The 15397-nt window shown below is 45.4% G+C and overlaps 3 protein-coding genes across 3 annotated transcripts; 1 reads left to right on the forward strand and 2 right to left on the reverse strand.

The window, feature by feature from the left end:
• Positions 1–4032: 4032 nt before the first annotated feature.
• Positions 4033–5109, reverse strand: LOC124652656 (probable carboxylesterase 17). Its single transcript, XM_047191695.1, has one exon. The coding sequence runs from the start codon at positions 5107–5109 to the stop codon at positions 4033–4035; it is 1077 nt and encodes a 358-aa protein (XP_047047651.1).
• A 3095-nt stretch (positions 5110–8204) lies between these two features.
• LOC124652961 (GDP-Man:Man(3)GlcNAc(2)-PP-Dol alpha-1,2-mannosyltransferase) lies at positions 8205–11208 on the forward strand. The gene is made up of 7 exons (XM_047192013.1): positions 8205–8513; positions 8796–9082; positions 9525–9711; positions 9911–9979; positions 10073–10266; positions 10351–10460; positions 10759–11208. Exons 1-7 carry the CDS (start codon positions 8220–8222, stop codon positions 10998–11000), a joined length of 1383 nt encoding a protein of 460 aa, XP_047047969.1. The 5' UTR covers positions 8205–8219; the 3' UTR covers positions 11001–11208.
• Positions 11209–11963: 755 nt separating this feature from the next.
• On the reverse strand, positions 11964–13172 carry LOC124652277 (ethylene-responsive transcription factor ERN1-like). Its single transcript, XM_047191295.1, has one exon. The coding sequence runs from the start codon at positions 13170–13172 to the stop codon at positions 11964–11966; it is 1209 nt and encodes a 402-aa protein (XP_047047251.1).
• Between the last annotated feature and the right edge of the window lie 2225 nt (positions 13173–15397).

The following is a 15397-nucleotide window of genomic DNA, read 5'->3' on the forward strand; positions in this document are numbered from 1 at the left end:
GGGCGCCCAAGCGCGACGGACCGAAAAAATCGTCGTAGGACTTTGCCTGACGCAGTTTCCACAACAGAACCCATATCGTCGGGTTAGGCCCATAGGCGACGAAAAATACCCCTTAGCGGACGATTTTGAGACATTGTCTATCAGAACTTTTCTTGTAGTGAAAGTGCCCCTTCTCACGACATAAGTAGCAAGTGTTCCCCTTTTTCTTCTTTATCGATTTCTTCTCTTGGGGAACAATATATTGATTCTTCTTGGGAAGTGACCTATCTTCAACTTGAGGTCGAGCTTGAGCTTGACTTTGACCTTGTGGCCGTTTCCCTTGTTGTTTCTCACTTAAGTGCTTCTTCTTCTTCAATGGGCATGATCTAACATGGTGCCCTTCAACTTTGCACTTGAAGCAAACAATCTTGGCCGAATCATTGACTTTGTCTTGGCCCTTATTCTTGTTGCTCTTGCTCTTGCTCTTTGACTTGTTCTTGTTATTGGAGTTGAATCCAAGTCCACGCTTGTCATTGGGGAATTGTTGCACACTTAGCATCTTGTCAAGTGCGGATTTCCCTTCATGACGCTTTTCCAAGTATTTCTTCAAAGAAAGGACTTGGGCCTCGAGCTCTTTGAATTCCTCTACATGGTTAGTAGAAATACAAGTACTAGAGGAAGTAGAAGCTTCATTAATTGTTAGAGCAACAAGGCAAAGCAAGTAATCCAACACAAGGTGTATCACTAGTTTGACTAGATGGATTACAAGGACTAGCACATGGCAATATAGCATTTGTAGTAGAGATTGTGCTAATGTCCACATGAGGCTCACAAGATGTTACCTTAGTGATACTAGCCTCATGAGCTAACTTTAGCCCATAATAGGAAATTAGAAGGTCATCAAGAGAGCCCGAGAGCTTTTTATGACTTTCTTCCAATTCCCTATAATTGCTAGTTAGCAACTCAAGTTGAGCCCTTAACTCAACATTCCCCTTTAAGATAGATGCTTCACAAGAAGTAGAGTTAGTAGCACAAGCATCAACAATAGTTTTATCATTTTCATGCATATAGGATTCAATTTTTTGTGTAAGCATAAAATTAGTATGCTTCTCATCTTTTAGCTCATGCTTGAGGAGAGTGAATCTCATTTCCCCATTTTCAACATGGGACTCCAACTCCACTATGGTTTCCCTATATTTACTCAAGGTATCCATAGAGTGTTCGAGATTAGCATGAGCTTCTTTATTACCATGAAGAGAAGCATATACCATTGCCATATTATGCACCAAGGTATTATATTCTTCATCATTATCATCATCATCACTCTCATCATTAGAGGAAGTGTTAGGAGTCAAAGTAGGAGATACCTTTGATCCATTTGCCATAAGGCACATGTGCATACCGGAGGATGAAGATGAAGAAATTCTTGAATCCTTATTTGAAAACATGTCTTGATCCATAGAGTGTTCGGTTTCCTCTATATTGTTAGTCAACAAACAACTAGAGGAAATAGAAGCATTTTGATTATGGGAGCAAGACAAAGCAAGCATATCATCATGGGATTTATGTAAGCAATTTACACATGATATGCAAGGACTATCAACACAAGCATGTAGATTATTTTCAATGCTAGATGTGTTTAAGTCCAAAGAGGAAGCATTGCAATGGGATAGAGATAAAGAATCATCACTATCGAGCACAATATCAACATTGCAATTTTCCTCACCACTCACCATATCATTACCTCGTGTCTTGCTACACGTTGGTGAAGTGGAAGAAGATGAGAACTCATCACGGCCGGAGGTGGAAGCAACTTGGAGCTCTTCATGATATAAAGGGGAAGAGAGCTCCTCGGGAGACACCACCGACCAAATGAGAAATGGATCCACCAAACATTTCTTTAAGCTTGATCCACATCTCATGAGACGACTTTCGCTTTATATATATCAAGAACCTACGAAAATAGGGTCTCAAAGAGAATAAAAGCTCATTAGATACTTGAGCTTCAAGATGTAAGTTTTTCGCATCCTCTAAAGATAGATTTTGAGAATCCATCGGAGGAGAAAAACCAACATCTAGAAATTGCTCTATATTTGGACACAAGGTCCGAAGATTACAAAGCAAGCAATTTTGCCATAAAAGATAATTTGTGCCATTAAAGACAATTGTGTCATTGTGCACTATACTAGCCGACATCTTTACTCTCAAGGCGGTGAAGCCTTAAACAAGGAGAGACCTTGCTCTAATACCAATTGAAAGATCGAGATGTCGCCTAGGGGGGGTGAATAGGAAATTACAATATCACATGGTGGATTGGGCCACGGTGTGCAAACCTAACGATCTGGGGGGGCTGGGGGTCCTGAATACCAAATCCATGAACATCGCCCTTATGGTTAAGTGGATCTGGAAGCTCTACCAAGGCGCTGAGGGTCTATGGGCAGACCTGATCAGGGCAAAGTATCTTAGGGGAAGGGACCTTTATGCGGGAGAGGTCCCAACGCATGGCTCCCAATTTTTGAATGCTATACAGAAGGTTAAATGGCAGTTCAAACTTGGGGCCAAACATAAGGTCCGGAATGGGAGGAGGACCTACTTCTGGATGGACTGGTGGACATGAAACGGCCCACTCCGGGCGAGATTTCCAAGACTATTTAGCTGTTGCGAGTCACCGTTCATCCCCGTTGATGGGGCTAGGGTGCAAGACGGGGTGCCAAGGGAATGACGCCTTCGTTTCCGCCGCCAATTCGGGCTGGTAGAAGCGGTGGAGTGGGACAACTTATGCAGGGAGGTACAGGGGCTCCCCACTGGCCTAGCGCGGGATGATGTGTCTTGGGCCTTGGAGAGCTCGGGCATCTTCTCTACTAGCTCAGTGTATACCCGCCTGGCGCAAGGGCGGTTACGGCGTCTTTCAAAGACGTTTGGCGGACCAGAGTTCCACCAAAGATCAAGGTGTTCCTCTGGCAGCTGATTCGGGGGTGGCTACCCTCGGGGAGCAGTTGCTCAAGCGACATGGTCCATCTAACGGATTGTGTTCGCTTTTTGCGGTGCCTGGGAGGACTGCAACCACACTTTCTTCACCTGCCCAACTGCGAGACTGATGTAGGCTGGGGTGAGGGATCTACTTTCATGTGATTGGAATCCGGCAGGGGTGGGGGGTTTCATTGCGCTTGCGCACGGCTTGACTAACCCTCTTCGTAGGCTAGCTTGGTTCACGTTTGTGGCGCAATGCTGGACGCTTTGGAACATACGGAATAAGCTGGCTATTGAGGGAAAGATGATCGGCAACCCGGCTGATGTTTTCTATCAAATGTCTATACATATGTAGTGCTGGAGGGTTCTGGTCAGACGGAGGGACAGAGACTTGCTGGACTTGGCGGTGGGCGACGTCAGGAGACTGTATGCACGGACGCGGTCTGAGCACGCATGAAGACGCTACCTCGACCTGACCGACTGAGCTTCCATATCTATGTAGTCAGGGGTCGTATGTGTGTGTTAGACTCGTTCAGGATGTGTTGTGGACCTTTGTACGGATTTGTATTCGAACTATGATGGAGTCGGTGTGTGTGGTGTGATGTTGTATCGAACCTTATTGGATGTTGCCATGTGAGGCTTTATATATAAATCCAGGCCGGAGGGCCTTCTATTTTAAAAAAAGAAGTTTCCCACATAATCTTGGCCAATCGTCTTGGTGACGAGGTTTTTTACAAAAAAAAAATGAACATCTTGTGAAAGCATTTTAGTGTTAGTTCCTGATTTTACTTATTGATTTCAGTCATAGTCACACACAGAGACAGAAAGGGCAAACAGAGTGGGCAGGACAGGGCACACAATGTTTTTATTACCGTTCAAATGTCAACTTCGGATGGAAAATAATCTTTGAAGTAAGAACAAAGAACCATTATAGAGCAATCCAGTTGAACGGTAAGAAATCGAAGCACTCACGATTCACAAATTCTCCTGACAAGAAGATGAACGCATGCACACACACACAGGCTGATCAACAACAGCAACACAATTACACAAAGCCGACCGACAGAGGCAACAGACATACGCCTACAGACGGGCAACACAGCAGTGGCGCCGGCCGATGAATCGTCCGATATCCTCGACGAGCTCCGCGATGCGCGCTGCGGTCTCGTCATTTTCCGGCTCGGAGTCGATCAAGCCGTGCTTTAGGTAGAAGATGTGGTCCACGCCGGCGCTCAACGCCACCTCCACGTGCTTCCCAGCGCGCCGCATGGCGTTGCAGTACTCCACCTGCCGGTCGCGCAGCGAGTCCAGCATCGCAATGCTCACCAGCAGCGGCGGCATGGCGGCGGCGGCGTCGACGACGGGCCAGATGTAAGGGTGGTCTCGGGTGGCGCCTTCCGGGAGAGCCAGCTTCAGGAACCTGCCCACAAGCTCGCGGTTCATGTACCTGTTCATGGGGTCGGTCGACTCGGACCGGCTCGGGGTGGACCGGGTAAACCCGGGGTTTAGCAGGATGGCTCCGGCGAGCCCAACGGGGCCCCAGTACCCTGGCTCCGCCGTGCTGAACCCGGCGGCCACCTGGAGCGCCAGGTTAGCACCATTGCTGTCACCTATCAGAAACACACGTGACAAATCCGCGACGTCCCTGAGCCTGTTTACGGGGTCATACGTTGGCTCAGGGACTGGCTCGTTGGGCAGCACAGGTCGAGCAAGCGACTTCAACCAGTCAATGGCGGCATAGCCTGCAGCTATGGCCGCCGGGAGCGGGTTCTCCGGGGCGAGAGGGAGGGCGATGGACACGATGCCGGCGACGGGGATCGAGGCGGCGAGGCGGGCGTAGAAGGAATGGTACATCGCCCAAGAGGGGTCGGTGATGCAGAACGAACCGGCGAGGAAGTGGAGTAGCACGGGGAGGCGTCGACCGTTCAAAGGGGCCGCCACCGGGAGGTACAGGCGGAGAGGTGGGTCGGCCGGGATGTCATGCACAGTCACTCCGTTGCATGGCACGTCATAGGGTGGGATGGAAGTTGCCAATTGTTGTGCCTCCGGAGGAGGGGCGGGCCGCTCCACTGTGCCGTCGTTGTAGATCTTGATCCACCCCGCGATGTCGTCGACTAGTTCTTTCTTGCAGCAGGTGTCCTTGCAGCAAGGGCTGGCCATTTTTCTCGTGGCTTTTGCTACGCACTTGTGCTTGAGCTATATGTGTTGGCTGTCTCGCTTGATGAGATGATAACCACGGGTTAAGAGGACTTATATAGAACACCCAAGGCTTAACTAACTGTTCATGCTTGGGAAATGTCATTTGATTTGTAGTTTTGGCTGTTAATACCATGATCTGTCATGGTCGCAATTTCTCTTGACGAATGGAAAATAATTTTTCGGATATGACCAGTCATTCTAGATGCTGTCGTCCATGCTGAAATTAATTTGTAAAGTTCATATTAATCTGTGGGAAATGTCAGACCGAAGGGATTGGTGCAAATGATTGACTTGCATTATCTGCTGGCTGGCGTTGCTCCTTCCACTTCTCGCGGAAAGGAATTATCAACACTGCATTATACACTTGATCTCCAGATGGATTATTTCATGTATTCAAATTTTCGTGAATGAAGTCTACACTTGTCTTATTGTCTAAATATTTTTGCCAATCTGTATAACGATCGCTATGTCAGACCCAGCACGACAATATATATTGGACTATTGTTTTCCAAGAAGAACTGCAGGGCACGACAGTAATCATCCTGATTGGTTAAATGTTGATCTATCTAAGTCCCAAATTCCTTTGTATCTTTTAATCCTTGCCTATTTAATTAAAATTTAACTAGAATTTTGAAGTTAGAATTTGATAGGGAATGACCACCCTAAACCTAGCCCATCCATTTTCCTCGCACTTGCTTCGCGACACTTGTGCCTTTGTAGCCTCATTGTTCCCTGCTAAGGACACTACAAGTCTTTTCTCCATTTTGTTATAACGTGATAAATGACGTGGGCTTAGCCCAGTGGTTGGGGTCGCAGTGGTGCACCCTAACGACCGGAGTTCGATTCCTGTCAGGGACGAATTTCGGAATTATCACGCCAAGTCCCGCTTCTACTATATCAAAAAGTGTCTAGTTCCTCCTAGACACGGTTTCATTTTGAGAAAGACTCTGAGACTTACTGGTTAGTACATGTGAAGTTGTACTAAACAGCCAGAGTTCGAGACTCACCACCTCCTATATAAAATACAATGGTGGTTCCTCCCACTGTTGGTTTCATCTTTTTTGTTATAACGTGATAAATGACTGCATGTACAGAAGTTGATAGAAAAGTTCCATGAAGTGTCGAGTGGGAACGGCCGTCTATTTATTGCCAAGAAATAAACCACCAGGGTAGCTGGGATATTAGTACTGAAATGCAGTCTCTCTGTGTCTTGAGTAAACCTTTATGATTACGTGAGTACTTTACTATGATAGTGTGATACCTTTATAGGCGATGAAAGAGCACTGGTTTCAATAATATTTCTAAAATTTACACCATTTTGAAAATTTCCATTTTCAAGACTAACTCTAGAAGTACCCACTTTCTTCAACCGGCTTCACGGATATGCTGGTACATATTCATGGTTCTTCTGGAATGGAAGTCACCGCCAGCTTTGCAAGCACCTAGCATACTTCTACAGCTAGCAAGGTTTGCCAGGATTTGAGCTCCGGCTAGACAGAACAGAAGTATGTCTTCTTTTTGTAAACTGTATCAGCTTAGAAAGATTTCAGTAACCATCTTGAGCGTAACTAGCATAGCTGATCATAATCAACAACAATTAGAGAGTTCCCTAAAGCTGCAACAAGAGCTTGATAGTTTTGTACAGATCCTTTTCAAGTGCAGGTTTATTCTTCCATGAAAAATTATCAAGAACTCAGTTATTTCTTTCGGTAGTATATCACAAACACTACGGAGATCAGCAATAACTATCCCAGAGTTTACGGAATTTAAAACCATCTCAGCAATATGAGAAGTGATTCAGCATGATCAGATTATTGCTGAACTAGGACGGCTTTTCGCATATATAGCCAGTGGGCGAGGAAGTTTTCCGGTCCCACCTAGCCAGTATGTCATCTAGTCTCCATCAATATCCTTGCACAAGAACAAAACACGATGGCCAGAGACAATTTTACTAATCTGGTATGGGTGGGCCTGAACTTTGATTACCATATTTGCAAATATGGCCTTGAATAATATGGATCGAAGGAAGTAAATATTTTTCTTTAATATGATAACATCTAGCCGTACTCAAGGTGGTTGCAACTGTGGACCACGATGGGAGAGAGGCAAGTTCGAATTCCCCTGTCCATTAGTTGCACCCTTTTTTCCGAAGCTGAACCAAATTTGAACTCGAACAAATTCTGAATCTGAATAAATTTGAACTTAAACAAATTTTTAACCTAAACAAAATTTTAACCAAATTAAAAAAATAACTAAATGTTAAAAAATTGGTCGAACTTGAAAATTATTCGGATTTAAAAATTGTTCAAAACTGAAGATTTGTTTAAATTGTCCAAAATGGTAAATTGTTCAAATTCGATTTTTGTAAAAAATCAAATGAGAAAATTGTTCAAATTTTAAAATATTTAAAATTGAGAATTTCTCAAAAATAATTTTCTTTTCAAATTTTCAATAAGAAAATGAAAATGAAAAAATAGAAAAACGAAAACCGGGGAAGAATCAAAAGAACCAAAGAAAAAAAAGCAAAACGAGAAACCCAAACCGAAAAGTTTTAGAAACTTTTTTTTTTTGAGAAATCAGCCGTCCTTTATTTATTATGATCAGAAACGTTTGCAAGAATACATAATCCTTTAGGTGGCTTGATGAGCCAGACCCGACGACCAATGGATTGATTAACTGAGCTCCGAGCGAGACGGTGCGCTTCGCCATTTGAGCTCCTACATTCGTGCCGGAAAGACACCCTTGAGAAGGGAGAAGCTGTGTCCCTAATCTCGCGAGTGATCATGATGTAGACTCCCATGTACGACTGTACTGATGTAGGTTTTTGATTACTTCCAAGCAATCTGAAGCGATGCACATGTGAAGATCTTGCGTCAGTGCAAGGGCCTCGCGGCACGCCATTGCCTCCATGAATCCTGTGCCTAGCTAAAATAAGCGGTTCCTAATGTAGGCCTAAAGTATGGGCCTGGCCCGTCATATGGCTCTCAGAACCAAGCTTATGGGCTTCACAAGCCGAATACCCAGAACTCACCACCCTCCTCGAGCCCGACCCAGAGTCTGCCGTCGCATCCATGGCGATCTTGGCCGGTCTCCTCACCTTCGTCTCCACTCTGCTCGCCCTCGCCCTCCGCCGCCTCCTGCGCCGTCGAGGGCCTACCACTGCCGCCGCGGCGGGATTCTTCCACCCCTACACCAACGACGGCGGCGGCGGGGAGCGCGTGCTCTGGTGTGCCGTGCGCGCCGTGCAGGAGCTCTGCCCGGGCCTCCCCTGCGCCGTATTCACCGGCGATGCGGACGCCTCGCCGGATGGCCTTTACGCCCGCGCCTTCGATCGCTTCGGCGTCCGCCTCCTCCGCCCGCCGCAGGTACTGCGCAGTCCGGTCGGGTGCGGTTTCTTCCGTGATAATTTTTTTTTTTGGATCTCTGGGGGCGGTCGTAATTGTTAGTTTCAAATGATTTGCTTAATCACTGGCTCCTGAATTCAGTACAGTTTCTTGAAGCATTTTTTCGTCTAACATTTTACTCCCTGAACTGAGAAAAATGTAGTCTACTTGTGTACTTCATAGTTCATAGAAGGTCTTTCTAACACCTATTATATTGTGAAAATATATGATAATATTGATGGAACCAGAACTGCAATTTTTCAGGTGGTTCACTTGAGCAACAGAAAGTGGATCGAAGCAAGCACGTACCCGCGCTTCACAATGATAGGGCAAAGTCTTGGCTCAGTATATCTTGCATGGGAGGCTCTCAATAAGTTCAACCCGCAGTTTTACTTCGATACGAGTGGCTATGCTTTTACGTATCCGTTGGCTCGGCTGTTTGGTTCCAAGGTCATCTGCTACACCCATTATCCCACAATCAGTTCTGACATGGTCCAACGTGTTAAGCAGCGAAACTCAATGTACAATAACAACTCTCGTATCTCTGGAAGGTATGTGATTGACTTCAGATCTTCTTATTGCAGTATCAGTATGTGTAGTTCGGAAGAAGAAAAAGCTGGTGCATTCTTGTATGTGGGTACTCAAAATCTTAGCAATCATGCATAACAAGAGTCTGAAAATGTGTTAGTAGTTACTAGACATACGTGTTCCCAATCTATCATTTGCTTGTTCCATTTTTCATAATATTTTATGTTCCTCTAAAAATATATACTGAATTAATAGAATTATTTGTACACTTCTTACTACTGATTTTAAACAACTTGAATCAGCTCAGTTTTTTATTAGTGACCCAAAAGTTCTATAGTTGCCATTGTTGCACTTCTGTTTTTTTTACTTGTCTGTCGGACCCTACATATGGTTGACTAAGATTTTTGTTGTGCTTGTAACAATATAAACTATGAAAAACTAACCCAGTAACTTTTTGTGCTGCAGCGTTTGGTTGTCTCGATGCAAAATCTTCTATTATACCATATTCAGTTGGCTATATGGTTTAGTTGGTTCCTGTGCACATCTTGTAATGGTGAATTCCTCATGGACAAGATCCCATATTGTAAATACTTGGAAAGTCCCAGAGCGTACTAAGAGGGTATACCCTCCATGCGACACTTCCGCCCTGCAGGTATTTGCAGATTCAAGCTATCTCTGTCGCTATATTTTTCTCATCAATCATGATCAATTATGTGTTGTGATTGTGTGATCACTATATGAAAACAAGTCACTGACTAGAATTACTTATGCATACTTTTTCATTTTATCACTTAATATCTAATTACGCAAATTTGTTAGTTCTCATAAGAAACATTTTCTGAATAAAACAGATGCGTCCCTTGGAAAGATCAACAACACCTCCTGTTCTTATATCAGTTGCACAGTTCCGCCCTGAAAAGGTATGTCCACTTACGAGTACATCAAATTATATATTGAGGACTTATATTTACACACTAAAGTACACTGAAACTTTTGTTCTCTGCTCCCATCAGGCCCATGGTCTTCAGTTGGAGGCATTTGCACATGCTCTTCAAAGGCTAGATTCAGACTTTCTGAAGCCAAAGCTTCAATTTGTTGGTAGCTGCCGGAATAAAGAGGATATGGAAAGATTACAAAAGCTACAGAACAGATCCATGGAGCTTCACATAGATGATCTTGTGGAGTTCCACAAGGATGTCTCTTACAGGTCTTTCTACTTAACTACTGTTAAGAAGTTCTCACCACTTTTTATTTGTGTAATTATTAATAGGTATGTTACTGGATGTAACAGTGACTTGGTACAGCTTCTAGGTGGTGCTATTGCCGGGCTACATTCAATGACAGATGAGCACTTTGGAATAAGTGTTGTTGAGTACATGGCAGCTGGTGCTATTCCAATTGGTAAGTAACCGCATGAGTGTCAATTGATCTCTAGTTGATGTGCTCAAATTCACTTTCCCTTGTACTTGCTTAGCATGCTTTCTAGTGCCGTTGCCTAGTTTAAGATTTTGTCTTGCAAATAGCAATTATTTTAAAAGCATTGCATTTTCGTTCAATGTGAATACTAAATCCTCATTTTAATGCACCCAAGATTGCAAATTTTGAAGATGAACTTCTGAAACCATGAACCGGTCACCACTTCACTTGGAGGTAGTCATGCAGAAATCGACTGGCTCATAACATTCCCTACTTTCTGCAGCCCATAAATCCGCTGGACCGATGATGGATATTGTGCTCGAGGAGGATGGCCACCAGACAGGATTTCTAGCCTCTGAGAAAGAAGAATTCACGGAGGCAATCCTCAAGGTCTTGAGGATGGCGGAGCCAGAGAGGCAAGAAATGGCAGCAGCAGCACGGAAGCGCGCTCAAAGGTTTTCAGAGCAGAGGTTTCACGAAGATTTCACAGAGGCAGTTCGCCCAGTTTTATTAGGACAAGTATAGGCATTTCCACTGATATTGTCAAAAGACTAACACTGTATGGCGTGATGTAGATTCTGAAGCTTGTGAGTATCCAGGGTTTTGTTTGCTGCATCTGCAGAGTTATTATACCCTAACAGATGAAAGATATGTATGATATACTGGGGTGTAGAGAACTGATGGCGGATATGATAAACTGCTGACTACTTTTTGACGATATGGTACTGTTTGATATCTTTTTCTCTTTTATTAGAACAATCATAGAAATGTTTACATGTCCCATTATGCCATTACCAGAACTTGTGGGGTTGTTCTAAATCGTAACACAGGAAACCACATGGCTCCATATCTGAATATGAACACATTGCCAAAGTTATCTTGATCAGACAGTGTTGACAGCGAGAAACCACACCTCATATTCTTGCAAGCCTTATATCTGGAATGCTGATGGTGCTCTTTGGCGCCCTTTAGTATTTGCAACTGTATCTGTAATATACACTACAGTATGAAAGAACTGGATCCGTGGAAAAGCCAGGAATGGGTGATATGATGTATGACCAAGGGGGTTGAGACCCTTTGGCTGCACAACTCCGGCTAAATACCGGCAGAAGGGTAGAAGGCCAATACTTGCTCTGGAAGGGTGCAACAGTTCCCATGCCGTACTCTGTTTTGTGAATCTCAATGATATGCAGGCGCAGATATGCACATTGCCTTTCGTCTCTGTCCTTAAAATCAGTAGTAACATTTCTTAAAATGAGTTCTTCTATTAATACTTGAACTCTGCAAACTCATACATAAGTTGTTGCAAAATTTGTTTCTGATGTTATCATCTTGTGACATGTCAAAATAAATTTGTAGCTAAGCAAGTCATGGCCAGGGCTAGCTTCTGATATGAGCCCATGAGCCATGCCTGCAACAAAACGAATACCACACACAACCCGAGCAGCAACTACGAACCCAGCAGTAGTGAAAGCAGACCAAATCAACCTATGCCATGAAGCAGATTGGGGCCAGATCCAGGGTGCTCCACAGCAGCACTTCACCGTCGGTGGTGTTTGCCTCCGACGAGGACGACGAGCTCGCCGCTTGCGTGAGGCCACTGCTACTGCTGCTGCCGGAACGCTCTTCTTGGCCTGAAGCTTTACCACCCTCCGCGTCAGCAGCAGCTGGTTCTGGGGATTGCTCTTGCTGTTGCGCCGGTGCTACTCGCTGCTTCTTCCGGCACGCCTCACGCAGGCCGGAGAGCTGTTCGCGCGCCGCGCCGCCGCCGCTGCCAAGGCGCATCCTGAGGCACTCGGACACGCCGCTGAGCGCGTAGAGCGACGCGGACACCTTCCTCTCGTAGTTCATCCTCCTCACAGCCTCCTGCACCGCTGTTTCCGGCTCGCCGTCGACGTGGTCGGCTTCCGTGGGCACCGAGCCGCCGAGCTCTTCGGCCACCATCTCGAACGGGGAGCAGAGCGCGCTCGCCTCGCCCCCGGCTTCCGTTTCCATGAACTGAAAGTTCAGCTCCTCTTCCTCCTCCTCCACCTCTTCTTCCTCCTCCTCCTCGCCCATTTCTGGCGAGTTGTTGCACTCGTCGCTCAGGAAGTCGTCGACCTGGAAGCCGTACTCCTCTTCGCGGCCATGCCCGTAAGATTCTTGGCACGACGACGTCGACGAGGACCTCATGTTCTGCTGCTGCTGCAGGTGCAGCAGCGCGGCTTCTTGCTGCGGCACGGCGTCGTTGAGGAGGATCTGCTGGTTGCGTGCTTTGAGGCGGAGGAGGAGGAGGTTGGACACCTTGGACGGCAGCGCCGGCGACGGAGGCATCGCAACCGGCGGCTGGACGGCGGCAGGAGGCGGCGAGGGGCGCGGCCAGAAGTTGGTGCGCGTGTTGGCGCCGCGGAGGAGGCATGCGGCCTCGTCGTAGGCACGCGCGGCCTCCTCTGCGGTGTCGAAGGTACCGAGCCACACGCGGATCTTCTGGATGGTGTCCTTGATCTCGGCCACCCACCGGCCCGACGGCCGCTGCCGCACGCCCACGAACCGCTTCCTCCCGCGCTGCTGCTGCCTCGCCGCCGTGGCCGCCGCCACGGAAGCCGACGTCGCCCACGCGTCGGTGGACACCGATGGTAGAAGCGGCGGAGGCTGGCTGGGGACGACAGCATTGTTGACGTCACAGTCAGCGTCTGGGGCCTTGCGCTTGCCCGCCATGGATAGAAGCATTGATCGAGCTCGATCGGTGTGGAGAGTGTTGAGGTGTAGGGAGATGATCACGATGCGGCCGGGGAGTATATATAGGAGAGGGTTTGAGCTGTGGGGACATGTGAGATTGAGGAAGATGCCTTTTGTTGCTTATGTTTGTGCTATTCTTAGCTCAATTGTGAGAATGAGCAATCTAATGTGTTTATGTGATGATGGAGTAGTATACTAGATACTATAATTAAATCGGTTTTGTGCTGGACGTAAGAGGGGACATGTAGATCTAGCGAGAGAGATTGGATGTCTAGTTAATTCGTGTGTTTATGTTATGTAAAGGTGTCTTAGGTGTGGTCGTGTTGGCTTAGTCATTGCAAGGTTGATATGGCATTTGGAATTTAGTACTGAAAAATGGGGTGCACTAACACTAGTATAAGCTTATTAAGTTCTCACTCTCATCCAAACATATCTTTTCGGTATATTTATGACGAGTCAATTGAGAAACTAACCATCCTACTAAGTGTTGCAGGTTTTAGTTCCATGCTAGCTGGATAGAGTCACTAATGTCACCTGACTTTGTGTCACTAGCATGTGGGTCTCTAGATAGTAGACCCACGTGTCAGGGTGATTACTTTGAAGACTATAATATATATTTCTTTGAGTCATCGCCAAATCTGTCAAAAGAAATCCTCCGAGACCCGACAGATTTCTCTCAATTCTTCCACACACACCTTTACCGAAACCATAGGACAAACCTTTCTCCGAACAAGTGAGAATGAGAGTGACCAAGAAAACCTTTTGATACACCTTTCTTTCCCCGTGAACATCTGAGGGAAGCCTTCAACAAGGCCGTGGGATTGCACCAACAAACGGAATCTCGGGTCTACGTCCTTGTATTTGTGGTCCTCTCAACTTAGTTCCTTTACTTTGTGAAATTTAGCTTTCCTTGAGTTTACCTTTGTAAGATTGCATGCTAGGGTGTTCATAAGCAACACGTAGAAAATAACATTTCTAAAATCGACAACTTCCATTAAGATTTTTGAATCGAATATTCACCCACATTTAGTTGACACTGTTGGTCTTTTAGACTGTGAAATCATAATTTTAGTGACTGTGATGAGTACATTGAAGTAGTTGACAACTACGCTATCAAGTATTTTTGTATATACGATGGATGTGCATCATATACGAAACTCTATGGTTTTTTACATGCTTGCACCATGCTGTGCTAGTGTAGGACTCGATCGGACGCATATTCGGTCCCATCTGGTATGAGACCAACATGAAGGTCAGGCCCTCAAGGCGGAACAAGCGAGACATACCAAGGCGCCAAATGCATAAACCCTAGATCTTTAAGAAGCCAAGACAAGTAGATCACCTTCATCATCTATGGAGGTCTATCATAAGGAGATATATCATAGGATTAACAGTTGATCGATGGTCGACATCTATAATTAAGAAACAAATGTTAGTAATAGCACAATGTTTTGCTCTGCCTAGTTGAGTGTTAGTTGTTCAATTACTGTACTTTTTTTTGTAAATATTACAGCAACATATACATATTTCGTCATCCCGGTTGCGATGTAGACCCTTGTCGCAGATGGATTTGATGTTTGTCACTTTCACCGTAACAAAGGGTAGAAAACAATGCAGGAGTACAGGTACCCTGCTCTTTGACCAGGTCGGGGACATCCAGATATCACCTTTTGGCAATTAGCTCATGTCTTAGCGTGCTAAATCCGAGCATTTTGACGATGATGATGCGTGTGTGTGGCCTATATAATATTTGGTGCATTATGTGCCTGAATTGATTAACTACGTAAGTTAGCAGTGCGATTGTATAGCCAACTAGGTACCTTTTATTGTTAACTAGCATTGCTTAGCAACGCACACAACTTGGATTGCAACGTCAAAGAAAAGGTTAAAAGTGGGAGTTGATGATCTCACCTTGTGCTACCAGAAAGTTAATTGAAGTTGATGTTTAGCAGTGTCACTAAGACACTAACGACATAGTTAAAACCACAAAGTGAGTGTAGCTGGAAAAGGTGGCCCCTTCATCCACGAAATTTGATCAGTGAACTGTAAATTTACTAAATTCTTGTAACCGCCATATATATAAGCAGACTGGAAGAAAGATCAAACCACCCCTTACTCAGAATAGAGCAGAATGTGAAGATACCAACTATATGTGTGTTCTCTAAAAAAATATTTAGGTAATTTTCGAATGGAATCATCATAGA

This window comes from Lolium rigidum, chromosome 5, assembly GCF_022539505.1.
Source record: "Lolium rigidum isolate FL_2022 chromosome 5, APGP_CSIRO_Lrig_0.1, whole genome shotgun sequence".
Lineage (NCBI taxonomy): Eukaryota > Viridiplantae > Streptophyta > Magnoliopsida > Poales > Poaceae > Lolium > Lolium rigidum.

What these genes read in the sequence shown, in the direction of transcription:
- LOC124652277 (XM_047191295.1), bottom strand. Translation starts at nt 13,172, where the DNA reads ATGGCGGGCAAGCGCAAGGCCCCAGACGCTGACTGTGACGTCAACAAT.
- LOC124652656 (XM_047191695.1), bottom strand. Translation starts at nt 5,109, where the DNA reads ATGGCCAGCCCTTGCTGCAAGGACACCTGCTGCAAGAAAGAACTAGTC.
- LOC124652961 (XM_047192013.1), top strand. Translation starts at nt 8,220, where the DNA reads ATGGCGATCTTGGCCGGTCTCCTCACCTTCGTCTCCACTCTGCTCGCC. An exon ending in AACTCTCGTATCTCTGGAAG is followed by an intron (nt 9,083 to 9,524) that starts GTATGTGATTGA and finishes TTTGTGCTGCAG; the next exon opens with CGTTTGGTTGTCTCGATGCA. An exon ending in GCGACACTTCCGCCCTGCAG is followed by an intron (nt 9,712 to 9,910) that starts GTATTTGCAGAT and finishes TGAATAAAACAG; the next exon opens with ATGCGTCCCTTGGAAAGATC.